We start from the raw sequence: 27,666 nt of genomic DNA, 5'->3' as shown, positions 1-27,666 counted from the left end.
TGGGCCCCTCCCCTCCGCGCTAGCCCCGCCCCGTGGGCGGGCTCTGCCTGGGGAAGGGAAGGGGGAGCGGGGGGGGGGCTCGGGGCTATTTTTAGCGCAGGGTTCCGTCACGTGACGGCGAGTGACGTCACCGAATGTTGTTGTCGGGGCGGGCGGGGCCGCGCGGCAAAGATGGAGGGGCGGCGGGGCGCGCGCCGGGCGGGCCCCCTGCAGGTACCGGGGGGGGGGGGGGGTAGTGTCCGTGCAATGGGGGGGGCCGTGCAATTGGGGGGGGGGGTCGTGCGATGGGGAGGGGAGGGGGGAGGGTTCCGGGCAAATAATGGGGGGGTTGGGGTCGTGCAGTGAGGGGGGGTCTGTGCAGTGAAGGGAGAGGGTGAGCAGGGAGAGGGGGTCCGTGCAGTGACGGGGGGGGGGGGGCTGTGCAGTGAGGGGGGAGCTATACGGTCGGGGTGGGTCCGTGCAATGGGGAGGGGGCCGGGCCGTGCGGGGGGGGTCCGTGCAATGGGGCCTTTGCAATGGGGAGTGGCGGGGGGGGCGTCCGTGCAATGGGGGGGGGGGAGGCGTGCAGCGTGGAGGGGTCCGAGCAGTGACGGGGCCGAAGGGAGGGTTCGTGCAAGTGGGGAGGGGGCTGAGCTATGAGTGGGGAGGGTCTGTGTAATGAGGGGTCTGGGAGGTGCGGAACGGGGGTCCGATCAACGGGGGGGGGGGCGTCTGTATAATGGAAGGGGGTCGTGCAGTGATGAGGGGTCCGAGAAATATGGGGAGGGGGGCGTGCAACGTGTGTATGTGTGTGGAGCGTCTGCGTAATGGGAAGGGGAGGGGGGTCGCGCAGTGGAGAGGGCTCCTGGAAGTGGGGAAGGGATCGATGCGAGAGGGGAGCTGAGAAGTACGGGAGGGGGTCTGAGCAACCGTGGGGAGGGGGTGTGTGTGTGGGGGGCGTTTGTGTAATGGGGCTGGGTCCGGGCAGTGCAAGGGGGTCTGTGCAATGGGGAGGGTGAGGAGGGGGTCCCAGCAATGTTGCGGTAGGAGTTCGTCTGTGTAATGAGGAGGGGTCGTGCAGTAAGGAAGGGTCCGGGTAACGTCTGTGGGGGGGTGTCTGTGCGATGGAGGGGGGTCGTGCAGTCCGAGGGGTGTCCATGCAGTGTGGGGGGGCGTGCAGTGAGTGGGGAGGGGGCTTTGGGTGAGTGTTGTGGTGGTCTGTGTAGCAGTGGGGTCTATGCAATGAGGAGGGGGGAGGGTCTGGGTAGCGCAGGATGGGGAAATGGGAAATGGGGGGTGGGGGGCTTGCAGTGCTGGGGGGCAGCGTGCAGTGCTGGGGGGCAGCGTGCAGTGCTGGGGGGCAGCGTGCAGTGCTGGGAGGGGGTCGATGCGGCCGGGTTATGGGGAGCGGGGGGGCACCGTGCACCGGCAGCGGGGCTTGCACCACGGAATGGTGGGGACAGGGCGTGCAGTACCGGGGGGGCTCTGTGCATTGGTTGGGGGGGGGGGGGTATGCGATGGGATGGGGGCTGTGCAATACGGGGAGGGTCGTGTGATGTGGGGAGGGGGCTGTGCGATGGGGTTTGCACGGAGCAGAGCCCGGGGGGGGGGTGCGCCAGCGCGGCGGTGGCTGCTCCGCAGCGCGGGCCCTTGGCGGGGGGGGGGCAGCCGTTGCACCGCGCCGGGGCTGCCGGTACCCTCTGTTCCCTCCCCCCATGATTTCCCTGGCTCTGCTGGGGGTAGTCAGTGTGCCCCCACCCCACGACCCTCATCTCGGGGTGATGCCTTGAGGGGGGATCTGCAGAACTGGGGGGGGACACACCAGGGCTGGCCCCGAGCGTGTGTGTGACCCCCTCCCCCCCTCCTGCCTTGTGGGGCTGGGTCTGACCCAGGGGGTGTCCTACTCGTGTCTCTATGGGAGGGGGGGTCAGTCCCACCCGTGTCCCTGGAGGGGTCCTGGGGGCTATGCCCCACCCTCATCATCCCTTTTTGTGCTTCCCCCCCCCCCCCCTTTTCCTGCAGAGCCTTGTGCAATGTTGCTGGTCCCACGCCCCCCCCCCCAGCTCCCCTCTGCCCCCAGCTCTCCAGGGGTCCCATTTAGGGGTGCCCCACAGACCCCTGGGAGCAGCAGAGGGAGCAGGGTCACATCCTGCCCCCTCCAGCAGGGGATGCTTAGGGACTGGGGGAAGGCACGGTGCTGGATCCAGCCTGGAGTGGGTGCTCAGGGGATGGCGGGGGGGGGGGGGGGGGGGGGGGGCTGTTGTCTCATGGTGGGGGGCACCAGGCAGGATGGGTGCTAAGGGTGCTGATGAAGGTGCTTGGTCCCTGCAGGGCTTCTGGGTGGTGTGGACACAGCCCCAGCACCCCGGCCAGCACTGACAGCCTCTCCAGACAGCAGCCTCTCTGTGCCCTGCTGGCACCTGCTGGGCACCATGGACCCCCAGAGTGAAGCAGGTAAGAGCTGGGCACACCGCGCCGTGGGGGCTGCCCCCAGCTGAGCGTTCATCCCGGTGCTGGGCACCCTCCCTGTCACCCCTGGGTGCAGGTTGTGTCCCCACCATGGCCACAGGGCCTCCCATTCCTCAGCCCAGTGCTCACTGAGCTTTGGGGAGGGGGATTGGGTCCCCCCCAGTCTGGCCCTGGAGCCCCCAGTTCGTTGCCCCAGCACCCATCAGGTGTCAGGGGTTGGGATCAGGTCACTGCTGTGTCCCTCAGGACCCCTGTTCCTCCCCCAGCACCCCCTGGGCATCAGGATGGGAGCTGTGGCCCCAGATCCCCCTGCTCCCCACCCCAGCATGCATCCTGTGTTGGGGGCAAGGAAAAGATCCTCATGGTGGTCCCAGAGCCCCTCACTGCCCCCCAGCACCCATCAGGGATGGGATCAGGTGCCCAGTGCCCACCCCAGCACCCATCCGGTGTCTGGGACAGGAGTCAGGCTCCCATCATAACCCCAGAGCCCCCCAGCTCCTTGCCCAGCACCCATCTGGTGCTGGGGACAGGGATCAGGTCCTCACTGTGGCCCCAGAGCCCCCCAGTGCCCACCCCAGCACCCATGGGTTGAGAGGGACAGGAGCCAGGTCCCCATCATGGCCCCAGAGCCCCCCAGTGCCCATCCCAGCACCCATCAGGCAGCAGGGATGGGATCAGGTGCCCAGTGCCCATCCCAGCACCCATCAGGCAGCAGGGATGGGGATCAGGTGCTCAGTGCCCACCCCAGCACCCATCAGGCAGCAGGGATGGGGATCAGGTGCCCAGTGCCCATCCCAGCACCCATCAGGCAGCAGGGATGGGGATCAGGTGCTCAGTGCCCACCCCAGCACCCATCAGGCAGCAGGGATGGGGATCAGGTGCCCAGTGCCCATCCCAGCACCCATCAGGCAGCAGGGATGGGGATCAGGTGCTCAGTGCCCACCCCAGCACCCATCAGGGATGGGATCAGGTGCCCAGTGCCCACCCCAGCACCCATCAGGGATGGGGATCAGGTGCCCAGTGCCCATCCCAGCACCCATCAGGGATGGGGATCAGGTGCCCAGTGCCCACCCCAGCACCCATCAGGCAGCAGGGATGGGATCAGGTGCCCAGTGCCCACCCCAGCACCCATCAGGTATCAGGGATGGGGATCAGGTGCCCAGTGCCCACCCCAGCACCCATCAGGCAGCAGGGATGGGATCAGGTGCCCAGTGCCCACCCCAGCACCCATCAGGCAGCAGGGATGGGATCAGGTGCCCAGTGCCCATCCTAGCACCCATCAGGCAGCAGGGATGGGATCAGGTGCCCAGTGCCCACCCCAGCACCCATCAGGTGTTGGGGCAGGGGCCCAGGTCCCCGCTGTGCCCCCAGGGTGCCTCAGTTTCCGCCTGCAGCGGGCAGGGGGTGGGTTGGCAGCGTGTGCCCTGCCATGGCACATCGGCACCGGGCGCCCACCCCCGGCGCCGCGCGGCTCATTAGCGCCCATGTGGGTGGCACCGTGAGAGACTGGCACCGTGCGAGCCTGGCGCGTGCGGGGCGGCAGCAGGCACCGTGCCGCCTGCCCGGGGCTGTGCCAAGCCACCCCCGGCTCCGGTTATCCCAGACCCCCCTCTCCCCCCGCCATCCAGCAGGGAAACTGAGGCAGGGCATCTGGTCGCTGCCACGGTGCCAGCGTGGCACAGGTCGCGCCGGGTGGCTGCTGCTGGCTGCAGCCCGGGTGGCACTGCTCCGTGGGGGGCTCCCGCAGACCCTGCTGTGCTGGGACCTGGGTCCCCCTCGGTGACAGTCCCGCGGTGGGGACAGCCTGGGTGACCCTGGGGGCTGTGCCCAGGCTGCTTGGCTCCTCTGCGGTGCCACCCTGTCATTACCCCCGCTGGGGATTCCAGCGGCGCCTGGCCGTGTGCGTGGCCCCCCGGTGCTCAGCTCTGCCACCGCCCGGAGCCTTCGGGCTGCTGGGGAGGGGACGCCGAGGCGCGGGGGGTGCCAGAGCCCCCTGGGGACTCGCTGCCGCTTCGGGCTGGGGGTGTTTGTCCCCTCCGTCCCCAGACCCTCCGCCCCGGTGCCGCTGCTGCCCCTCAGCCACCCGCGGGTATTTTTGGAGCCGCCGCAGGGCTGGAGCCTTGCCCGGCCGTGCCTGGCACGGGGCTGGCACACGGCGCGGTGGCACCGGGACACGGCCTGGCAGCCGCTGCCCAGGCCCCCGGCGCTGTCCTCGGGGTCCTCTCCTGGCCGGGGCTGGGCCGGGGGTGGGGTTGGGACGCTCGGGCCGGGCAGGGGTTGGTGCAGCGCAGCCCTGGGGCTGCTGCGCCGAGTCGGGCAGCTCCCGGCCAGGGGCTGCCTCCCTCCAGCCTGGGCACAGGGGGCCCCCGGCTCTGGGGGGGCTCGGCGTCACCTTTTGGGGTGCTGAATGTCACTTAGGGGTGCTCGGTGTCACCCTGTGGGGTGCTTAATGTCACCCTTTGAGTAATCAATGTCACCTATGGGTGCTCAGTGTCACCCTCTGGGTAGTCGATGTCACCCTTCGAGTGCTCAGTGTCACCCTTTGGGGTGCTTAATGTCACCTTATGGGTGCTCATTGTCCCCCTCTGGGTGCTCAGTCTCACCCTTTGAGTGGCTGATGTCACTTCTGGGTGCTCAGTCTCACCCTTTGTGGTGCTCCTTGTCACCTCTTGGGTGCTCATTGTCACTCTTCGAGGGGTCACTGTCACCTTCTGGGTGCTCTGTGTTACCTCTAGTGTCCCCCAGACCTCTCCACGTGCACCCCAACCCTGGGCTACCCCTCAGGGAGGTCCTACCGGTGCCAAGCACCCCCCCAGGGCATCACTACCGGTGCCAAGCACCCCCCCAGGGCACCACTACCGGTGCCAACCCCCCCTCAGGGCATCACTGATGCTGACACCACCTCCCGGGGTACCTGGCAGCGGGGAGGGGGTGGTGGTCCCTAGACCTCCCTGAGGGCACGTGTGCCCCCATCCCACAGCTGTGCCACCACCTCGGGATGGGATGGGAGGGGCTGGGGGGGGGTGCGTGTGCCTGTGCCCGCATCCTGCCCGGTGCTGTGCCAGTGGGGGGGGGTTGGCAGCCCGGAGGGCTCATTCCCGTGGCCTCCTGCCCGCTGGCAGCACCAGAAATAGCTGAGCTGACGTCAAGCACCAAAGCACCCCGGGGGGGGGGGGGTGTGAAGGGGGGGGGCGGCGGCCATGGGTGGTGGTGGGTTGGGGGGGGGGGGGGTTCGGGCGGGGGGGGTCAGCCCATAAATATCTCAGCTATTAAAAGTCTGAGTTTGGGATTAGCAGGAGGGTAAATAAACCTGGCTGCAGCTGGCGGGGGGGTTACACACGGCTGGGCGGGGGGGGTCCCCTAATCCTGGGGAGGGGTCGTGTGTGTGTGGAGGGGCTCCCATGGTCAGTCCTCCCCCCTCCTCGCCCCCAGCCCCATTCGGCTGCTCTGTGTCATTGAGCCGGCAGGAGATGTGCTGAGCTGGTTGACTCTGCCCCGCGGACCCCCCCTCCAAAATCAGCCTGGGGGGGGGGAGGGTTTTGTTGTCTTCACTTTCCCAATGCGGGGGGGGGGCTCAGTCCCCTTCCCCCCCCCAGTATAACCTGGATTCTATTCCTGGCAGCGCTGATGCAGATTAACGTCCCCAGCAATTAGGGGCTCGGGCAGGGATTTGGGGGGGGGGTACGGGGGAACAGGATGGAGATGGAGGGGGGGGGCCAGGATGGAGACGGGGGGGCGACAGGATGGCGATGGGGGGGTGCCCTGCCCCGGTTGAGGAGGGTGAGCATGGGGGATCCCAGCCCTGCTGTGCCCCCCTCCCCCCACCCCATATCCCATATCAGGATCCCCAGATCCTGAGCTGGGGGGGGGTGCCCAGAGGGGGGCTTTGTCGCGGGGGGGGGGGGGGGGGGCACACATGGCATACCCTGTCCCGTGGGAGCTGTCCTGCCGCCCCCCCCCGCGGCATGCTGCCCTATTTATAGCTGGCTCCTCCTGTGCCCTGGCTATTTCCAGGCTGGAGAGAAGAGCCCGCCGGGGGGGGGGGGGGGGGGGAGGAGGGCAGGACGGACAGACAGACGCGACAGACGGGGCGGGGGAGGGAAGAAGGGAGCACCCGGCCCCACCCTGCCCACGATAATGCGGTGGGGGGGGTTGGGGGGGGTGTCCACGTTCTGCTCTCATCACTTAACTCCAGGGATTCTTCAGCTGCTGCCTCATGCCCCCCACTCCCAACCCCGTGCTAGGGGGTGGCTGGGGTTGGGGGGAGGGGGGGCTGACTGAGGTTGGAGGGGGGGGGAATGCATGCACGTGCCCCAGCCCCCCCTCCCCCCCCCATGATGCTGCAGCTTGGTTGTGGCTGTTTCTCTGCAGAGGGGGGGTCCAACCATGAGCCCTCGCTGGAACTCCTGTCCTGCACCCAGCTCCCTGCTGCCCTTCCCACCCCAGGTGAGTGCTGGGGGGGGGGGGGGGGCTGGCTGCTCAGCTCAGCCCCCTCCCCACACACCCTTCCTCCCCGCCCCAGTGGCATCCCAGCCTGTCCCTGAGTGTCCCCCAAAGGTTTGGATGTTTTGGCTGTGGCTTCCCCTCCCCTCCAGGGCTCTTCCTCGCTCCCTCCCCCCCCGCCTGGCACCTGCAGGCAGTGCTTGTGTGGGGTGTGCAAGGGGAGGAGGAGCTGTTCTTGCATGCCTGCCCACGAGTGTGCAAGGGGGAGAGCTGCTCTCCTTGCACGAGTGTGCAAAGGGCCCAGCCCTCCGTGCATGGATGTGCACAGCTGTGCAAGGGGGAGCTGCTTGTGCACAGGGGTACAGGAGCGTGCAAGGGAGAACTCATCTCCTTGCATGGATGTGCGTGAGTGTGCAAGGGGGAGAGCTGCTGTCCTCACATGAGGGTGTGCAAAGGGAGCTCATGTGCATGAGGTTGGTTCTCCTTGCACAAGCGTGCCAGAAGGAGAGCAGCTCTGTGTGCACTGGTGAGTATGGGTGTGCAAGAGTGAGTGCCATTTCTGCATGGGTGTGCAAGGGGAGAGCATCTCTGTGTGCTCTTGCAGGTGTGCACAAGGAGGGAAGCTCTTCTTGCACGAGTGTGCAAAGGGAGATCCACTCTCCTTGCACATGGGCGTGCAAAGGCACCATCTCTCCTTGCACTGGAGCTTACAGGGATGGCTCTCCTTGCACAAGTGCACACAAGTGTGCAAGAGAGCCACTCTCCACACACAGAGCCATGCAGAGGCTCCACCTCCGCCTGCACGAGCCTGCATGGGTTGACTCTCCTTGCACAAGTGTGCACAAGCGTGCACGAAGGAGAGCTGCTCTCGCGCTGGTGTGCAAGGGAGTCGCTCTGCTGGCACCCACGCGTGCAAAGGGACCACTGCTCTGTGCAGGGGGTCGAGGAGCTGCTCGTGCACGAGTGTGCAGGGGGGCGAGCTGCTCGTGCACGAGTGTGCAGGGGGCCCAGTGCTGCACGAGTGTGCAGGGGGCGAGCTGCTCGTGCACGAGTGTGCAGGGGGCCCAGTGCTGCACGAGTGTGCAGGGGGCAAGCTGCTCGTGCACGAGTGTGCAGGGGGGCGAGCTGCTCGTGCACGAGTGTGTGCAGGGGGGCGAGCTGCTCGTGCACGAGTGTGTGCAGGGGGGCGAGCTGCTCGTGCGCGAGTGTGCAGGGGGGCGAGCTGCTCGTGCACGAGTGTGCAGGGGGGCGAGCTGCTCGTGCACGAGTGTGCACAGGGAGCTCCCTCTCCTTGCACAGATGCCCCTTGACAGCAGTGCTGCCCTGTGCTGGGGGTGCAGCAGGGGGCCCTGAGACGCCCTCCCCCCATCCCCATTACCCCCAGGATTCCCCCCCCCCCATCCTCATTACCCACAAGGAACCCTCTCCCCCTGCCCCCCATCCCCATTACCCACAGGACCCCCCACCCCCCATCTCCATTACCCACAAGGACCACCCCCCCATAACCCAGGACACCCCCCCGTCTCATCCCCATTGCCCACAAGGACACCCCCCCTCCCACCCCCCCATAACCCAGGACCCCCCACCCCACATCTCCATTACCCACAGGACGCCCCCCCCACATGCGTCCCCATTACCCATAGGACTGCCCCCCCCATGTCCCCATAATCACAAGACACCCTTCCCCCCCCCCCCCCCCCGTCTCCATTACCCACAGGACACCCCCGGACCACCCCTCACTGCCCCCCCCCACCGTGCCAGCCCCCCCGAGGGGACTCTCTGCACTTCCCTTCGGGGCTTGGGCACTGAAGGGTTAAGCAGCCCCCCCCCCCGCATCCATCCCAGGGGATGGAACTGGGCGGGAGGGAGGGGGCACAGAGTGGTGCCCTCCCCCCCCGCAGGGTGGTGGCCACCGTCCCTTGCCAGCCCACAGCCACTTCTGAGCCCCTAAGTGCAGGTTTGGCCAGGGCCGGACCGGCCTCTCCCGGGGGCTATTTTTAACCCAGCCCTGGCTGCTGCCCCCTGCCCGGGGCTGGGGGATGTCTGTCCCCCCCCGACCCTCACTCCCCCCCCCCCACTGCACCCCAACACCCAGGGCTGGCAGCTCTTGGGCTCTGCAGGGGGTCCCCAGTGTGCTCCCCTCCACCCCCGAGGAGAACCAATCCCCTGTGCCCCCCCCGCGGGGGTGATTTGGGATGGGGGGGGGGAAGGGCTGGGAGTTCGCCCTGCCCCATGGCACCTCTTGAATGTCGGCGGGGGGGGCTGGCATTGAGTGGGGGAGCTGCCTGGCACCGGGACATACTGGGGGGGGGGACTGCATGGTTGGGGGGACTGGATTGTATTGGGGGGGTTGGCACTCCCTAAAGGGGCTGCTTGGCACTGGGGAGGGGGGATTGGCACTGGGGAGGGGGCTTGGCACTAAGGCTGGGGGGGCTGGTTGGCACTGGGGAGGGGGGCTTGGCACTAAGGCGGGGGGGGCTGGTTGGCACTGGGGAGGGGGGCTTGGCATTAAGGCTGGGGGGGCTGGTTGGCACTGGGGAGGGGGGCTTGGCACTAAGGCGGGGGGGGCTGGTTGGCACTGGGGAGGGGGGCTTGGCATTAAGGCTGGGGGGGCTGGTTGGCACTGGGGAGGGGGGCTTGGCACTAAGGCTGGGGGGGCTGGTTGGCACTGGGGAGGGGGGCTTGGCATTAAGGCTGGGGGGGCTGGTTGGCACTGGGGAGGGGGGATCGGCATGGGGAGAGCTCGTTGGCACTGGGGAGGGGGGATTGGCACTAAGGCTGGAGGGGGGCTGGTTGGCACTGGGGAAGGGGGATTGGTGTTGGGGGGCACTGGCTGGCACTGAGGTGGGGGCTGGCAGTGGGGGGGACTGGTGGTTATATGGGGGGGGGAATATTGATTATCTCTTTGGGGGGGATGGTTCCTGTCGGGGGGGGGGGAGGGGGCTGGCAGGATTTTGGGGGGGCTGCCTGTCCCGGGGAGGGGTTGGCAGCGGGGGTGGGGGGATGCTGGCTGTGCCCGGGGAGCGGGCGGGGGGGGGAGGGGGTGGCGAAGCGGGCGGGCGGGGGTCGGGGCCGCGCTCGGCGGCTCGGTGACGTCCGCGGGTCCGTGTGTCCCGGGCACACGTCAGTGCCCGACGTGCAGCCGCGGGGGGCGGGGGGGGGCCGTGCGTGGGGGGGTGCATTAGCATGCACTGCCTGCCCCCCGCCCCCGCCTTCCTGTTTGCGTGGGGATGGGGGCGGCGGGAGCCCCCCCCGCGCTGTGCCCCCTCCTTCCGGGGGGGGGGGGGGGGGGGGGGGCGTTGGATGCTTGGGTTCCTTCCCTGTGTCCTTTGTTGGGTGGGGGGGGGAGGGCTGTGAGCTGTGCCCCCCTCCCCATTTACTTTGGGAGCTGGGTGCATTGGGGGGGCTCTCAGTTTTGCCCTCCCCCCCCAAAGACTCTGTTGCTGATGTAGAGGCTCAGCTGGGGGTGACCCCCTCGGTGTGGGGGTTTGGGGTTTGGTTTTGGGGGGGGGGAACTGATGGAGAACTTGGAACTGATGGGAGACACCCCCCCCACCCCCCCCAGGGTCTTGATCTCTCACTCACCCCTTGCAGCCCCAATGTTGTGTGTCCATGCTTGCCCCCCCCAAGTGTCCCCAGCTGCCCTCCACCCATCCCCAGAACAGCCCCACCCCATTCTTGGGACACCCCCAGACTGCTCCCAGCTCCTCATCTCGTGCCTGGGACGCCCCCAACCCTCTCTCACCATCCCTGGGACACCCCCAGACTGCTCCTAGCTCCACATCTCGTGCCTGGGACACCCCCAACCCTCTCTCACCATCCCTGGGACACCCCCAAACTGCTCCTAGCTCCTCATCTTCCCCCTGGGACACCCCCAACCCTCTCTCACCATCCCTGGGACACCCCCAGACTGCTCCTAGCTCCTCATCTTCCCCCTGGGAGCCCCCCACCCCCTCTCACCGTCGCTGTGCCCTGTGTGGTGCCAGCAGGGCCGGAGGGGCCGGCGGAGGCTCGGGGGGTGCCCGAGGCCTGCGGGGAGCGCCGGGGGCCGGGGCTGGACGCGGCGGCGCGGGAGAGGCAGCTGCAGAGGGAGCTGCTGGCCCTCAAGCAGCAGCAGCAGCTCCAGAAGCAGCTGCTCTTCGCCGAGTTCCAGAAGCAGCACGAGCACCTCACCCGCCAGCACGAGGTCCAGCTCCAGAAGCACCTCAAGGTGAGCTGGGGGGGTGTGGAGCCGTGGGCATGGCTGGGGGTGTGTGTGTGATGGAGATGCCTGAGGCACTTTGGGGTGATGGAGCCATGGGGCATCACCGGTGTGGGGGTGATGGAGCCATGGGCATGGCTGCTCTGGGGTGATGGAGCTGTGGGGCATGGCTGGTCCAGGGTGAAGGAGATGCCTGGGGGACTTTTGGGTGAAGGAGCCATGGGGCATGGCCGGTGTGGGGTGATGGAGCCATGGGGCATGGCCGGTGTGGGGTGATGGAGCCGTGGGCATGGCTGGTGTGGGGTGATGGAGCCATGGGGCATGGCTGGTCCAGGGTGAAGGAGATGCCTGGGGGACTTTTGGGTGATGGAGCCATGGGGCATGGCCGGTGTGGGGTGATGGAGCCATGGGCATCACTGCTCTGGGGTGATGGAGCCATGGGTAGGGCTGGTGTGGGGGTGATGGAGCCATGGGGCATGGGGGGTGGGGGTGGTGATGGAGCCATGGGCATCACTGCTCTGGGGTGCTGGAGGTGGCGCTGGGGGGTGATGGAGCCATGGGGGTGACGGACTCCTGGGGCTGTCAGGGGTGATGGAGCTGCTTGGGCAAGGCTGAGGACGGCAGAGCCTTGGGGCACGTCCTGGCCAGGGTGCTGGAGCCCTTGGGGGGGTGCTGGGGTGCTGGAGCCGTGCTGGGGGGGCCCGGGAGCAGGCTGCTGGGTGCCCCCCAGGGCTGAGCCGGCCCTGTGGCGGGGGTCCCGCAGCAGCAGCAGGAGGCGCTGGCGGCCCGGCGGCAGCAGGAGCTGGAGCAGCAGCGGCAGCGGCAGGAGGCCCTGGAGCAGCAGCAGCGCCTGGAGCAGCTCCACGCCCTGCGCACCAAGGACAAGAGCAGGGAGAGTGAGTTGGGGCGGGGGGGCTGGGACCCCTGTGGCGCCAGGGTGTGGGGGGGGTGGGATCTGGGGGGTGCAGCAGGAGGCTCCCTTGGGGCTGGGGGGGGGTGATGTGTGCTGGGTGTTGTCTCCCCCCCATCCTGCCCGTACCTCTGTCTCCCCCTCCCGTCCCCCCTGTGCCCATGTGCCCCCATGTGCCCCCCTGTGCCCATGTGCCCCCCTGTGCCCATGTGCCCCCCTGTGCCCATGCTCCCCCCGTGCTCCTGTGCCCCCCAGGTGCCATTGCCAGCACGGAGGTGAAGCTGAAGCTCCAGGAGTTCCTGCTCAGCAAGACGAAGGAGCCGGCTCCCGGCCCCCCCCAACCATTCCCTCCCCCAGCACCCCAAATGTTGGTAGGTCACCCCCCCCCCAACCCTCCTGGACCCTCCCTGCCCCCTTCCATCAACCCCCCCCAACCCAACCTTAACCCTCCCTCAAAGAAGGGGGGCAAGGAGTTGGGGGGGTTGGAAGCCAAGCCTCCTAGCAGGGTCTCTGCCCCTTTTCCCCCCTCCACTCCCCAAACCCCCCCCACCCCCTCCCAGGGCTCACCACACCTCGTTGGACCAGAGTTCCCCCCCCCAAACCGGCAGCCCGGGGACCCCCCCCTCCTACAAGCTCCCTGTCCTGGGCACCTACGACAGCAGGGACGACTTCCCGCTCCGCAAAACCGGTGGGTGCCGGGGGGGGGAAGGGGGGCGCCGGGAGGGGGGGCGGGGGGCGTGGTGGGTGCTGGCAGCCCTCTCTTGGGGGCTAACGCTGAGTGCTGTTTGTTTTCTCGGGGAGGGGGGCGGGTGGGGTGGGGTGGGGGGGGTGGTGTTCCCCCCCACCCACCGCCGCCGCTGCCACTGCAGCCTCGGAACCCAACCTGAAGGTGCGGTCGCGGTTAAAACAGAAGGTGACGGAGAGGAGGAGCAGCCCCCTGCTGCGGAGGAAGGACGGCTCCGTCATCAGCGCCTGCCGCCGCCGGGCGCTCGAGGTCACCGGTGAGCGCCGGGACCGGGTGGGAGGCCCGGGGGGGGCGGGGGATGGGAGGGCAGAGCTGGGAAGTTACAGGGAGGGGGTTAGGAGGTCATGGGGAGGGGGCTGGGAGGGCAGAGGGAGCTCAGAGGTCCTGGGGAGGGGGCTGGGAGGGCAGAGAGAGCTGGGACGTCCTGGGGAGGGGGCTGGCAGGGCAGAGAGAGCTCAGAGGTCCTGGGGAGGGGGCTGGCAGAGCAGAGGGAGCTGGGAAGATACAGGAAGGGGGTTAGGAGATCCTGGGGAGGGGGCTGGGAGGGTAGAGAGAGCTGGAAGGTTATAAGGAGTAGGCTGTGAGGTCCTGGGGAGGGGGCTGGGAGGGCAGAGGGAGTGGGCTGTGAGATCAGAGCCGTGAGGTCATGGGGAAGGGGCTGCCAGGTCCTGGGGAGGGGGCGGCGGTGCCCTGGGCTCCTCTGTCAGCCCTGTGGCCGTGCCCCCCGGCTGGGCAAGCCGTGGCAGGGTGGCAGGGTGGGGGTGGTGGCAGCGTGCCCCCCGTGTCCCGCAGTGTCGTCAGTGTGCAGCAGTGCCCCAGGCTCTGGGCCCAGCTCCCCCAACAGCTCCCACAGTGCCATCGCCGAGAACGGCTTCACCGGCTCCGTCCCCAACATCCCCACAGAGGTAGGGGTGCCAGGCTGTGCCCAGGGGCAGGCTGTGCCAGGGCTGTGCCAGGGCTGTGCTGTCAGCCTGCCTGGTGGGCACAGGTGTGTGCCATGGCTGTGCCCAGCCTGCCCGTGTGTGCTGTGTGTGTGCTCAGCTTGCACAGACGCCTTCAGATGTGTGCGTGCCTTGGCACATGGGGGTGCTGACGGGGGGCAGTGTGCCCGGGCACCCAGGGGTGCTGCCAGCCAGCCTCCAGCTCACACACACCCATGGTGTGCCCAGGCACCCAGGGGTGCTGCCAGCCAGCCCCCAGCTCACACACATCCATGGTGTGCCTGGGCACCCAGGGGTGCTGCCAGCCCCAGAGCTCACACACACACCCATGGCACACCTTGGCACACATGTGTGCTCCTGGTATGTGTGTGCCCAGGCACCCAGGGGTGCTGCCAGCCAGCCCCCAGCTCACACACATCCATGGTGTGCCCAGGCACCCAGGGGTGCTGCCAGCCCCCAGCCCGTGCCCTCCCGTGCCACGCTGTCCCAGCCCACCCGTGCTCATGGTGTGTCCCTGCCCTGTCCCCTGCCCCACAGCAGCTCCTGCCCCAGCCCCGTGCCCTCGCCCTGGATGGCACAGGCCAGCTCAGCCTCTACACCTCCCCATCCCTGCCCAACATCTCCCTGGGGCTGCAGGCCACGGTCACCGTCACCAGCTCCCACCTCAGCGTGAGTGCCGCCGGCCGGGGCTGGGGGACAGGGACCACGGAGGGGGGGGTGGGGACCCTGCAGTGGGTGGCACAGGGGCATGAAACCCTCTAGGAGGGTTGTGGGGACCCTGCAGTGGGTGGCAGAGGGGCATGAAAACCTCTAGAAGGGTTGTGGGGACCCTGCAGTGGGTGGCACAGGGGCATGAAACCCTCTAGAAGGGTTGTGGGGACCCTGCAGTGGGTGGCAGAGGGACCTGGGACCCCGTTGTGGTCCTCACAGTGGGTGGCACAGGGATCCTGTGTGCCCTGGGTGACCTGGCACCTTACAGACTTGGTGTGGGGAATCCTTTACCCCGTAGGGGTGGCACAGGGGCCTGGGACCCCCCCAGGGGGATATGGAGACCCCTTGTCAGGTGGCACAAGGACCTGCTGTGGTGGCACGGGGACAGGGTTGGTGTGGGGAGCCTGTGTGCCCCAGCGAGGTGGCTATGGGACAGGAGGGGTGGGGGTCCCAGCGTCCCCCAGCGCTGTGCCTGTGCCTCGGTTTCCCTGTGGGGGAGAAGCTGAGGCACACGGGGCGGGGGGGGGGGCCGGGAGCACCCCGGTGCTGGGGGGTGCCCAGCGCCATCCTGCGTCCCCGCAGGCGTCCCCCAAGCTGTCGCCGCAGGCGGAGGCGGAGCGCCCGGCGGTGGCCACCCTGCGCCCCGGGGCCACCCTCACCGGCAAGTTCCTGAGCACCTCCTCCATCCCGGGCTGCCTGCTGGGGGTGGCCCTGGACGGGGACCCCCCTGCCGGCCCTGCCTCCCTGCTGCAGCACGTCCTGCTGCTGGAGCAAGCGCGGCAGCAGAGCACCCTCATCGCCGGTCAGTGCCCCGCCGCCCCCCGCCGCGCTGCCCCTGCCCCTGCACTCCCCTGTCCCCTGCTGCCCCTGCCCCTGTGCTCCCCTGTCCCCTGCTGCCCCTGCCCCTGCTCTCTGCTCTCCCCTGTCCCCTGCTGCCCCTGCCCCTGCTCTCCCCTGTCCCTGCTCTCCCCTGTCCCCTGCTGCCCCTGCCCCTGCTCTCCCCTGTCCCCTGCTGCCCCTGCCCCTGCCCCTGCGCTCCCCTGTCCCCTGCTGCCCCTGCCCCTGCGCTCCCCTGTCCCCTGCTGCCCCTGCCCCTGCCCCTGCTCCTGCTCTCTCCTGTCCCCTGCTGCCCCTGCCCCTGCTCTCTGCTCTCCCCTGTCCCCTGCTGCCCCTGCCCCTGCCCCTGCGCTCCCCTGTCCCCTGCTGCCCCTGCCCCTGCTCTCTGCTTCCCCTGTCCCCTGCTGCCCCTGCCCCTGCCCCTGCTCTCCCCTGTCCCCTGCTGCCCCTGCCCCTGCTCTCCCCTGTCCCCTGCTGCCCCTGCCCCTGCTCTCTGCTTCCCCTGTCCCCTGCTGCCCCTGCCCCTGCCCCTGCTCTCCCCTGTCCCCTGCCCCTGCTCTCCCCTGTCCCCTGCTCCTGCTCTCCCCTGTCCCCTGCTGCCCCTGCCCCTGCTCTCTGCTCTCCCCTGTCCCCTGCTGCCCCTGCTCTCTGCTCTCCCCTGTCCCCTGCTGCCCCTGCTCTCTGCTCTCCCCTGTCCCCTGCTGCCCCTGCCCCTGCTCTCTGCTCTCCCCTGTCCCCTGCTGCCCCTGCCCCTGCTCTCTGCTTTCCCTGTCCCCTGCTGCCCCTGCCCCTGCTCTCTGCTCTCTGCTTCCCCCTGCCTCCCTCTCCCAACCCTTGCCTCTCTCTTCCCTCCCCTCTGCCTCAGTTTTCTCTTCTCTCTTCTCTTTCTTTTCCTCTCTACCTTACCCTCCGCTTCTGCTCTCAGCTTCTCTTTCCTCTGCCTCAATCCCTTCTCCACCTCTGCTTCCCTTTCCTCTCCTTCAGCCTCCCCTTCCTCTATTTTCCCTTTTGTCTCTGTTTCCCCTTCCTCTGCTTTAATCTCTTCCCTGCCTCCCAGTTTCCTGCCTCCCTTTCCCCCCTCTCCCTGTCTCCTTTCCCCCCTCTCCCTGCCCTCCCTTTTCCCCCTCTCCCTGCCCTCCCTTTTTCCCCTCCTCCCTCCCCTCTTCTTCCTCCCTTTTCCTTCTCCTCCTCCTCTCCCCTCTGCCTGTCTCCCTCCTTGCCCCCCCCGTCCCCAGCTGGGTCTGGGGGCGCCGGGGCTGACGCTGTGCCCCCGCAGTGCCGCTGCACGGGCAGTCTCCGCTGGTGACCGGGGAGCGCGCGGGCAGCGTGCGGGCAGTGCCCAAGCTGCCTCGGCACCGGCCCCTCAGCCGCACCCAGTCCTCCCCCCTGCCCCAGAGCCCCCAGGCCCTGCCCCACGGCTCCCTCCAGCACCACTTCCTCGACAAGCAGCAGGTCCAGCTGGGAAAGGTGGCCTGGCAGAGGGAAAAGTGGGGAGGGGGCTTGGCACTGGGTGGGTGTAGGGTAGGGGGGGCTGGTGCAGGGTGGGTATGGGGCTGGGGTGGGGTGGAATTGGGGTGGGCATGGGGTAAAAGCTGGGGTGGGGTGGAATTGGGGTGGGCATGGGGTAAAAGCTGGGGTGGGGTGGAAGTGGGGTGGGCATGGGGCTGGGGTGGGAGCAGGGTGGGCACAGGGCAGAGGCTGGAATGGGGTGGATCTGGGGTGGGCACAGGGGTTCATACTGCGGGGTACAGGGCACGGGGTGGAGAGCAGAGATGGGGATGGGCTGCCTGTGGCACAGCTGCTGGGCATAGGGGCACCTGGGGTGCATATGGTGGGAGCAGAGGGTATGGGGTAGGCACTGGGTAGCTGTGGAGTGGGCAGAGGGCAGGGGCTGGCAGAGGGCAGGGGCTGGCAGAGGGCAGCCATCGGGTGGGGGGGCTCAGCTGGACCCCTCCAACCCCCTTCCCTCTGGCCCCACAGCTGCTGCCCAAGGCGGGGGAGCTGGCACGGCAGCCCCCTACCCACCCCGAGGAGACGGAGGAGGAGCTGACAGAGCAGCAGTCACCCCCCCCGGGGGACAGGGTCCCCCCCGGGCCCCCCCCTCACCATCGTGCCCCCCGACGCCGGAGACCCCCCGGAGCAGCGGCAGGACCCTGAGGGCTGCGGGGGGCCCTGCGAGGAGCCAGGGGACAGCGGGGACGAGCCCGAGGGCCCTGGGGTCCCTGAGGTCACTGAGCTGGGGGTCAGCTACAAGCAGGTGAGACCTTGCTGGGGAGGGGGGCGGGGGGGGCACACGGATTAGTGCCGCTGTGGGGACCCCAAACACCACCAGCTCCCTACAGCCCCCCAGACTCTTGCACCAGCGCCCCCTGTGTGTCCCCTCCGCAGCAGCCTGCTTTGCCTGAGCATCCCTCACCCTCAGACCACCTGTTCCCCCCCCCAGGTTTTTGGGGGCCTGGCCCCCCCTGCCCACTGCTGCAGTGATGACTCGAAGGGGCCAGTGACTCATCCCCCCCCTGCCGCCCCCTCCTCCGGCCTCCTGGCTCTGCCGCCCCCGCACCTCGTCGTTGTCCCCCCCTCTGGCCCCCATCATGACTCATCCCCCTCCTCATAAACCCTGGACGTGGCTGCCCCCTCCTCAGCCTCCCTCCTCCCCCCCCAGCTCAGTCTCCTGTGTGGCCACCCCCTCCTCATCCCTCCTCCCAGCCCAACCCCTGAGTGCAGCCAGGACAGGGGGACAGGGATGGGCACATGGCTTCAGTCAGGGAGCTGGAGCTGATGGGGGGGTCTGGACCTTCCCCCCACAAGGTGTTCCCCGAGGCTCAGCTGCAGCTGTACCCTGGCCCCGCCCTGGGCATCCTGGCACTGCCCCCACCCGGCCCTCGCCCGCACCCAGTCGTCCCCTGCCGGCTCTGGCACCAAGCCCCCCGCGCCCGATGGGCCCCCCAAGCACCTCTTCACTACAGGTATGGGACTGGGGGGCGTGTTGGGGGTGGGGTGGGGGGCTCCTGATGCCCATGGGTTCTGCTTGAGAGCACCCAGGGGTGCTCCTGTCCCTTGGGGGTGCCTGGGGTGCCCATGTGCTCTCCTGTCCCATAGGGTCCTTTGTGCCTGCCTGTGCCCTTTGTGCCATGGCATCCCCCTGGCCCCACGGGCTCCCAATCCCTTCAGCTGCCTGGGGTCCCCCCCTTATGCCATGGGCTCCCCAGTTCCATAGTGCCCCCTATCCCTTGGGGTGCCTTTTGTCCCATGGGATCTTCCTCTCCTCTGGGGTTCCTAATCCCTTGGGCTGCCCAGGGGTCCCCCAAGATCCCAGGGGATCCTCCATCCCTCGGGGTGCCCAGCAGTGCCTATCACACAGGGGGTCCTGTCCCTGGGGGTTCCTGGGCTTCCCTGTGTCCCATGGCTGTCCCCTGTCTGTCCCCTGTCCCTCAAGGTGCTCCTGATGAGGGGATCCCCTATCCTACAGGGTGTCCCACCCCCCAGGGTGCCCAACAGTGCCCACCACATCCCCCAGGGTCCCTCTGCTCCCTCGAGGCTTCCCATCCCTGGGGCTTCCCCGTGTCCGTGGGAGCCCCGGGTGGGGCGTGGGGTGGTGGTGCCGGTGCCAGGCGTGCCCACCGTGTGCCCCCCACCCCTCCCCCCCAGGCGTGGTGTACGACACCTTCATGCTGAAGCACCAATGCACCTGCGGCAACACCAACGTCCACCCCGAGCACGCCGGCCGCATCCAGAGCATCTGGTCCCGGCTGCAGGAGACTGGGCTGCTGGGCAAGTGCGAGGTGAGGCTGCCCCCCGCGGCCCGGCCTTGGAGCTGTCGGTGGGGGTGGTCCCTGTGCCTGAGGGGCTCACCGCTGGCCCCCCGTGGCGGCTCCAGGCTGTGCCTTGTAAAGTTTTCACAGCTCTTGCAGCAGAGAAGGAGGAAAATGGAAACAAATCACTGCTGGGGGTGAAAAAAGGCAAAAGAAAGATGGTTCTGAGCAGCCCTGTTGGAAGAGATAGCTGCCATGAGACTGGCTGTACCAAACCAGCATCTCTGCTCCTTCCCTGCTCCTTTTCCCCTCTTCCCTTCCTTCCCTTCTCCTTTCCCTCCCTCCCTCCCTTCCCTTCTCCTTTCCTTCCCTCCCTTCCCTTCTCCTTTCCCTCCCTTCCTTCTCTTCTCCTTTTCCCCCCTGCAGGGAGCTGTAGAGAGCAATGAGGTCTCCCCTGAGCCTCCTCTTCTGCAGGCTAAGCAACCCCAGCTCCCTCAGCCTCTCCTCCCAGGGCTGTGCTCCAGACCCCTCCCCAGCTTTGTTGCCCTTCTCTGGACACCTTCCAGCAGCTCAACCTCTTTCTAAACTGCTCAAGATCTGTGGAAAAAGTCGTTAAAGGCATAGCCTAAAACTGTCTCTCCCCCTCCCCACCCCTGCCCTCCCCTTCCCCCGCTCCCCATCCCCCTCCCCAGCGCATCCGGGGCCGGAAGGCGACGCTGGAGGAGATCCAGACGGTGCACTCGGAGCACCACACGCTGCTCTACGGCACCAGCCCCCTCAACAGGCAGAAGCTCGACAGCAAGAAGCTCCTGGGTAGGTGCCAGCTGGCTGGGGGGAGTGCCCCCCAGGTGCCTGGGTGCCCTGCAGGAGCTGGCAGCAGGCAGAGGCTTGTCCCTGCTGTCCCCTCACCGCTGCGCCGCTCTGCCCCGGCAGGTCCCATCAGCCAGAAGATGTACGCGGTGCTGCCCTGCGGGGGCATTGGGTGAGCATGGGGGGGGGAGGAGGTGGGGAGGGCCCCAGCTTGGGGGTTTCATGTCCCCCTGGGGTGCCTCAGAGGTCTCCCTGCGCAAGGTCCTGCTGTGTGGTGCAGCAGGGAATGCTGGAGGGAAGGGATCCATCCCGAGGGACCTGGACAGGCTGCAGAGCTGAGCTCGTGAGCTTCAGCCAGACCAAGGGCAAGGTCCTGCAGCTGGGGCAGGGCAATCCCAGGCACTGATACAGGCTGGGCCCCTGAGCCTCCTCTCCTCCAGGCTAAGCAACCCCAGCTCCCTCAGCCTCTCCTCACAGACCTCTCCCCAGCCTCATTGCCCTTCTCTGGACACCTTCAAGTCTCTCAATGTCCTTCTTAAGCTGAGGGGCTCAGAACTGGGCACAGGACTCAAGGTGTCCCATGTGCCATAGGATCCACCTACCCCTTGGGGGCTTCCCAGGTCCCTTGGGGGGGTTCCCAGTCCCTCGGGGTGCCCAGGGATCCCTTTGTGCCCCGGGGTGCCCGTGGCCCTGCTGATGCCCGGCCTGCCGCAGGTGGACAGCGACACGGTGTGGAACGAGATGCACTCCTCCAGCGCCGTGCGCATGGCCGTGGGCTGCCTGGTGGAGCTCGCCTTCAAGGTGGCTGCTGGGGAGATCAAGGTGAGTGCAGGTGTGCAGCCTTGCACAGCCCCCGGGGAGCGCACAGCCCCCGGGGAGTGCACAGCCCCCGGGGGAGCGCAGCAGCCCTCCTGCCGCCTTGCCTGCCTGTGCACCACCCCTGTGCCTGCTGGCCTGGGAGCGAGGTGACCCCGGTGCGAGCTTTGTGTGCTGCTTCCTTGCACGCTTAACCTGGGGCTGTGATGATCCTTGTGCATACTTGCACACCCGAGTGTGTGCACTGTCCTGCTGCACGCTCACCTGGGTGCATGCTGGCCCCGTGCAAGCTTGCACAGCTGTGTGCACCGCTCCTGTGCCTGCACGAACGCCCCCAAGCATGCTCCTGGGCTGGCACTTGTGCCTGCACCACGCCTGTGCACCCTTGCTGGGGTGTGCACAGCAGCCCTGCCGCGTGCCTGAGCGTGTGCTGCTGCTCCCTTGCACGCTCACCCAGCTGTGTCCCCCCCGGGGTCCCCTCCCCTGTGCTCTGTGTCCCCCCAGAACGGCTTCGCCGTCATCCGCCCCCCCGGACACCACGCCGAGGAGTCCACAGCCATGTGAGTGTGGGGACAGGGGGAGCAATGGGGGACACAGGGAGGGGGACAGTGGTGGCATGGGGGTGCCCATAGCCCCCCCCCCCGCTGACCCTGCCCCCTGGGCCCCCCCCAGGGGCTTCTGCTTCTTCAACTCGGTTGCCATCTCGGCCAAGCTGCTGCAGCAGAAGCTCAGCGTGGGCAAGATCCTCATCGTGGACTGGGTACGGCCTCCCCCCCTCCCACACCCCCGGGGATGGGGACCCCTCCTGGGGCATGGGGACCTGGTGGGCTGGGGGTGTTCCTGAGGCTGCTGTGCCCCCCCCCGGCAGGACATCCACCACGGGAATGGGGACCCAACAAGCCTTCTACAGCGACCCTGACGTCCTCTACATCTCCCTCCACCGCTACGACGATGGCAACTTCTTCCCGGGCAGTGGAGCACCTGAGGAGGTATGGGGGGGGGGGAGGGATAAAGGGTGGGGGGAGGGGGGAGGAATCACCCTGTCCCCCAACCCTCCCCTGGCTGTGAGGCTGGGGGGGGTCACCCATGGCTTTGCCCAGGTGGGCAGCGGGCTGGGAGTAGGCTACAACATCAACATCGCCTGGACCGGCGGCGTGGACCCCCCCATCGGGGACGTGGAGTACCTCACAGCCTTCAGGTGGGGGGCCGGGGGGGTCCTCGTGTCCTGGGAGGTGTGGGAGGGGTCCTGTACATTTGGGGGGGAGCCCTGTGCCCTGTCCCTGTGTCCTGGAGGGGTGCCTGCACCCTAGGGTGGGTCCTCGTGCTCTTAAGCAGGTCCCTGTGCCCTCGAGTGAGGCTCTCTGCCTCTTCCTGGGGGTCTCAGCATCTTGGGGAGGGGTCCCCATGGCCTCTGGGGGTGTCCCTGTGTCCCTGAAGGGAGTCTCAGTGTCCTGGGGTGGTCCCTGCGGTCTGGGGAGGGTCTCTGCACGCTTGGGAACATCCCTGGGCCCGTGGGGGTGTCTCCATGTGCTGGAGGGGAAGGGTCCCTGCATCCTGAGGGAGGTTCCCGTGTCCTGGGGGGGGTCCTTGCACCTTTGGGGTCTCTCTGTGACCTGGGGGAGTCCTTGGGCTCTTGTTGGGGGAGTGGGGTCCCTGCACCCTGGGGGGCATCCCTGTGTCCCTGGGGGGGGGGGGGAGGGGGGGAGGTCCTGCACCCTGGGGGGCATCCCTGTGTCCTTGGGGGGGGGGAGGTCCCAGTGCCGTTGGGGGACATCCCTGTGTCCTGTGGGGAGATTCCTCCACTCTGGGGCGGGTCTCTGTGTCCTGGGCGGGGGGGTGTGTGTGTCCCCAGCCCCTTGGGGGTGTCCCTGTGCCCAGCCCTGCCCCTGTGCCCCCCAGGACCGTGGTGATGCCCATTGCCAACGAGTTCTGCCCGGACGTGGTGCTGGTCTCCGCCGGCTTCGACGCCGTCGAGGGTCACCTGTCCCCCCTGGGGGGCTACTCTGTCACTGCCAAGTGTGAGTGGGCTCTGGGGGTGTCCTCGGGGGGGGGGGAAACCTCAGCCAAGCCCCCCCCTATTCCACCTCCACCTCACCCCTTGGTGCCCCCCCAGGTTTCGGCCACTTGACGAAGCAGCTGATGATGCTGGCGGGGGGCAGGGTGGTGCTCGCCCTGGAGGGGGGCCACGACCTGACAGCCATCTGTGACGCCTCAGAGGCCTGTGTCTCTGCCCTGCTCGGCCTGGAGGTATGGGGGGGGCACCCCTGGGGACCCCCTCACCCCTGGGGACCCCCCCACGCCCCCTTGTCAGCCCTTGGGGCGCAGGGTGCATGGAGGAGCTCGCCCTGCGCCGTGCCTCGGCTTCCTCGGGGCTGATGGAGCCACCCCGGGGCTCTGCTGCTCTCCCCACTCTTGGGGTGGGGGTTTTGAGGGGGGGGGCTAGTGGCAGGTTTTGGGGGGGTCTTGATGGCTTCATACCCCCCCCCCCCCCCCCAGCTGGAGCCCCTGGATTCATCCCTCCTGCAGCAGAAGCCAAATGTGAATGCTGTGGCCACCCTGGAGAAGGTCATCGAGATCCAGAGTGAGAACCTGGGGCTGGGGTCTCGGGGCCGGGGTGGGGCACAGACCCTGGGGGGGGCCCTGGGTTGAGTCTGTCCTGGGGGGGACATCAGGGCTGACCTGATCCAGGGGGTCTGTTCCTGCTATGGAGGTGGGATACTGCTGACTGCCCTTGCTCTGGGGGGGCTGGGGGGGGCTCCAGGGCTGTCCCTGGGATCCTGGGGGGGGGGGTGGGGTGTCCCCCTGGGCTGTCCCTGCTGTGGGGAGGGTCCCATGGGTGCCTCTGGGCTGTCCCTGCCGTGGGGAGGGTCCCATGGGTGCCTCTGGGCTGTCCCTGCCATGGGGAGGGTCCCATGGGTGCCCCTGGGCTGTCCCTGCCATGGGGAGGGTCCCATGGGTCCCCCTGGGCTGTCCCTGCCGTGGGGAGGGTCCCATGGGTGCCCCTGGGCTGTCCCTGCCGTGGGGAGGGTCCGGTGGGCGCCCCTCGGGGCGGGGGGTGCCCGTGTGCCCGTGGCCGTGCCCGTGGCCGTGCCCAGCGCTGCCGGTGCCCGCAGGCCGGCACTGGGGCTCCGTCAAGCGCTTCGCCGCCGCCGTGGGCTGCTCCCTGCTGGAGGCTCAGAAGGGGGAGGCCGAGGAGGCCGAGACGGTGACGGCCATGGCCCTGCTCTCCGTGGGTGCTGAGCAGGGCAGCACCGACCCTCAGCCCAGGTATGGCCCCTGGGGTCCCCCAGCCTGGCACCAAGCTGTCCCCTGGGCGTGCATGGAGCCAGGCATGGCCCCAGTGGGGACCCCAAAGTGTCCCCTGGGGGTGCATGCAACCATGTGTGCCCCTGGGGGTGACACAGATGTCCCCTGGGGGTGCATGCAGCCATGTGTGCCCCTGGGGGTGACACAGATGTCCCCTGGGGGTGCATGGAACCAGGCATGGCCTCAGTGGGGACACACAGATGTCCCCTGGGGGTGACACAGATGTCCCCTGGGGGTGCATGGAGCCATGTGTGTCCCTGGGGGTGACACAGATATCCCCTGGGGGTGACACAGATGTCCCCTGGGGGTGCATGCAGCCATGTGTGCCCCTGGGGCAGTGGAAGGTTTGGGGTTGAGCCTTCTGGGAGGGAAGGGTCCCTGGGCAGGATGTGACCCCCACTCAGCCCCACTCTGCCCTGGCCAGGCCAGCAGAGGAGCCGATGGAGGCTGAGCCTACGCTGTGACCCCCGCCCCCAGCACTGCCCCACAGCAGCAGCAGCAGGAGGAGGAGGAGGAGGAGGAGGAGGAGACTTTTATCCACCTCTGCCAAAAGCAAGCAAGAGAAGAAGGAGGAAAACAAACAAACAAAAACCCCCAACAACCACAAACCCACCAAAAAAAAAACCAACCTTACAAAAAAAAAAAATCACCTTGAAGGAAAGAAGGAAAAAAAAAAACATCAAAACCACACAAAAAAAAGGCAACAACAAACCACACAAAATCCCTTCCCCCCTCCCCCCCCCCAAAAGAAAAAAAAGGACAAAAATTCCTCCCCCCTGAAAAGGGGAAAAAAAAATACAACAAAAAAAAAAGAGGAAAATTATTTTCTTTTTCTATGAAAAAAAAAAAAAAGAGGAGAAAAAAAAAACACCAAAAAAAAAGTAGGAAAAAAAAAAAAAGCTCTTCCCCCACATCACCTTCTCCCCACCCCCCAGAAAGAAAATGTCCTGTTGGACCCCCCCCCACCCCCACCCCCAGCTCCACGCAGTGTTTGCAGTTGTGTCTCTTTGTGAAGCGTTGGTTCCACCAGCACCCAGCTTCTGCTGGCCCTCTCTCTGGCCTGGCTCCACTCCCCCCCCAGCTGCTTCCCCCTCTCCCCCCAGCTGCTTCCCCCTCTCCCCCCCAACTGCTCCTCTCTTGAGTTCTCCCCCTCTTTTCTTCCCCCCTTTTCCTCCTCTCTTCTTTCTCCCTCCCTCCTCTCGTCTTTCTTCCCCCCTCCTCTCTTCTTTCTTCCCCCTCCTCTCTTCTTTCTTCCCCCCTCTCCTCTTCTTTCTTCCCCCCTCCTCTCTTCTTTCTCCCCCTCCTCTCTTCTTTCTCCCCCTCCTCTCTTCTTTCTCCCCCTCCTCTCTTCTTTCTCCCCCTCCTCTCTTCTTTCTCCCCCTCCTCTCTTCTTTCTCCCCCTCCTCTCTTCTTTCTCCCTCCCTCCTCTCTTCTTTCTCCCTCCCTCCTCTCTTCTTTCTCCCCCTCCTCTCTTCTTTCTCCCCCTCCTCTCTTCTTTCTCCCCCTCCTCTCTTCTTTCTCCCCCTCCTCTCTTCTTTCTCCCCCTTCTCTCTTCATTCTTCCCCCCTCTCTTCGTTCTTCCCCACGTCTCTTTCTTCCCCTCCTTTCTTCCCCCCACTTCTTTCTCCCCCTCCTCTCTCTTCTTTCTTCCCCCCTCTCCTATTTTTTCCCCTCTCTCTTCTTTCCCCCCCTTTTATTTTCTTTTACCCCCCTCTATTATTTGCACCTTCTCTTCTATTTTTTCTTCCTCTCTTTGATTTCCCCCCCTCTATTTTATTTTTCTCCCTCTATTTTATTGGGTTTTTTTTCCCCCTCTCTTTTAATTTCTGTCCCCCCCCTCACCACCATTTGTCCCCTTCCCTGGCTCTGGAATCCACGTCCCCTCCACTCCCTCCCTCCCTGGGGGAAATCTTTGTGCCTTTCAGTCAGGTTTTTGGTTGTTTGGGGTTTTTTTAATGCCTTAAATTTCCCTGTGAGGTTTCCCCCCCCCGACCTCAGTTTTCTTCAGGGGGAGGGGTTTGGGGTTTGAGTTTTGTTTTGGTTTTCAATTCCCTATTTGTAGGAGGGGGAAGGAATTGGATGTGAGCCACAGGGGACAAACCTCCCATCCCCTTTTGTCACTTGATGGGTAACACCCTGACCACCTTTCACCAGGATCCGATTTGGTCTGGCTTTAAGAGGAGTGAAAAAGGAGAGGAAAAAGGCCAAAAAAAAAAAAGAGGAGAAAAAGTCAAAAAAGAGGAGAAAAAGTAAAAAAGAAAAAGTAAAAAAAGAGGAGAAAAAGTAAAAAAGGAGAAAAAGTTAAAAAAGAGAAAAAGTAAAAAAGAGGGAGAAAAAGTAAAAAAAAAAAAAAAAGGAGAAAAAAGTAAAAAAGGAGAAAAAGTAAAAAAGTAGAAAATGTTAAAAAAAAGGAGAAAAAGTAAAAAGGAGAAAAGTAAAAAAGAAAAAGTAAAAGAAAAAGTAAAAAAGGAGAAAAAGTAAAAAAGGAGAAAAAAAAAGGAAAAGTAAAAAGTAAAAAAAGAAAAAGTAAAAAAAGGAAGTTAAAAAAAGTAAAAAAGAAAAAGTAAAAAAAAAAGTAAAAAAAAAGAAAAAGTAAAAAAAGAAAAAAAAGGCAAAAAAGTTAAAAAAAGAAAAAAAAGGCAAAAAAAGTTAAAAAAGTAAAAAAAAGACAAAAAAGTTAAAAAAAGGACAAAAAGTCCCCCAAAAAAAGACAAAAAATGAATGAAATAAAAGGATTAAAAAGCCTAAAAAAAGGACAAAAAGGAAAAAAAAAAAAAGAAAAAAAAGGGACAAAATAATAAAAAAAGGATAAAAAAAGAAAAAAACAAAAAGATAGCAAAGGACATCAAAAAAGGATAAAAAGATAAAAAAGAGGAAGCCTCTCCCCCCCCTGCCCCCCCCCCCCCTTATTGTTGCTTCACCAGCTGGAGGGGACTTGGAGCCAGTTGAGCTTTAAATGAGAGGACCCCACCCCCGCCCCCCCCAACACCTTCACTCCCCCCCCCTCCCCTCCCCCCCCAAGAAAAGCAAATCAAAGCTCTCTAATTTTATTACAGATGTATTATGGAATAGTATTTTTTTAAGGGGTGGTCCCAGGGTGGAGGGGGAGGAAGGGGACAGAGCTTTAAGTTATTCCACAAGGGGGGGGGGGGAGGGCAGGGGGGGAGGTGGTTTTGGGGGGTGTTGGAGGGTTGGGGGGGTGTCCTAAAGGTTTTGGGGGGGAGGGGAGGGTGATGGAGATGAGCTCTGTGGCTCCTGTCACCTCCTCCAGCCAGCCCCTGAGGGATGCTTCAGCTCGGGTTGAGCTCAGCTTGGGTTGGGTTGAGCTCAGCTCAGTTTGGGTTGGGCTCAGTTTGGGTTGGGTTGAGCTCAGCTCAGTTTGGGTTGAGCTCAGTTTGGGTTGAGCTCAGCTCAGGTTGGGTTGAGCTCAGCTCAGTTTGGGTTGAGCTCAGCTCAGTTTGGGTTGAGCTCAGCTTGGGTTGGGCTCAGCTCAGTTTGGGTTCAGCTCAGCTCAGGTTGGGCTCAGTTTGAGTTGGGTTCAGCTCGGATTGGGTTCAGCTCGGTTTGGGTTGAGCTCAGTTTTGGTTGGGTTCAGCTCAGCTTGGGTTGGGTTGAGCTAAGTTTGGGTTGAGCTCAGCTCAGTTTGGGTTGAGCTCAGTTGGGGTTGAGCTCAGTTGGGGTTGGGGGGCGCTGGGTGAGGAGGAGGGAAAGGGGATGTGTGTGTGTGGGGGGAGGTGTTGTCAGGA

General features: G+C 65.6%; 1 protein-coding gene across 1 annotated transcript; it reads left to right on the top strand.

Annotated features, from left to right (window-relative positions):
- The first annotated feature begins 132 nt into the window (after window positions 1-132).
- Window positions 133-26,249, top strand: HDAC5 (histone deacetylase 5). Its single transcript, XM_068166417.1, is given in 31 exon segments — window positions 133-213; window positions 2,311-2,433; window positions 6,820-6,894; window positions 10,878-11,101; window positions 11,856-11,988; window positions 12,258-12,334; window positions 12,336-12,373; window positions 12,563-12,690; window positions 12,872-13,003; window positions 13,540-13,652; window positions 14,226-14,357; window positions 14,982-15,201; window positions 16,513-16,703; window positions 17,217-17,342; window positions 17,344-17,493; window positions 18,045-18,104; window positions 18,106-18,202; window positions 18,885-19,018; window positions 19,681-19,801; window positions 19,922-19,971; window positions 20,513-20,620; window positions 21,119-21,174; window positions 21,287-21,374; window positions 21,483-21,500; window positions 21,502-21,603; window positions 21,715-21,812; window positions 22,514-22,632; window positions 22,728-22,861; window positions 23,111-23,195; window positions 23,728-23,881; window positions 24,345-26,249. Coding segments are annotated over 31 exon segments (3,405 nt in total). The 5' UTR covers window positions 133-134; the 3' UTR covers window positions 24,385-26,249.
- The last annotated feature ends 1,417 nt before the right edge of the window (window positions 26,250-27,666 follow it).

This window comes from Melanerpes formicivorus, unplaced genomic scaffold (genome assembly GCF_026170545.1).
Source record: "Melanerpes formicivorus ecotype bairdi unplaced genomic scaffold, bMelFor1.0.p_v2 SCAF_100, whole genome shotgun sequence".
Taxonomy (NCBI): Eukaryota; Metazoa; Chordata; class Aves; order Piciformes; family Picidae; genus Melanerpes; species Melanerpes formicivorus.
This window is presented reverse-complemented; position numbering and strand designations above follow the sequence as displayed.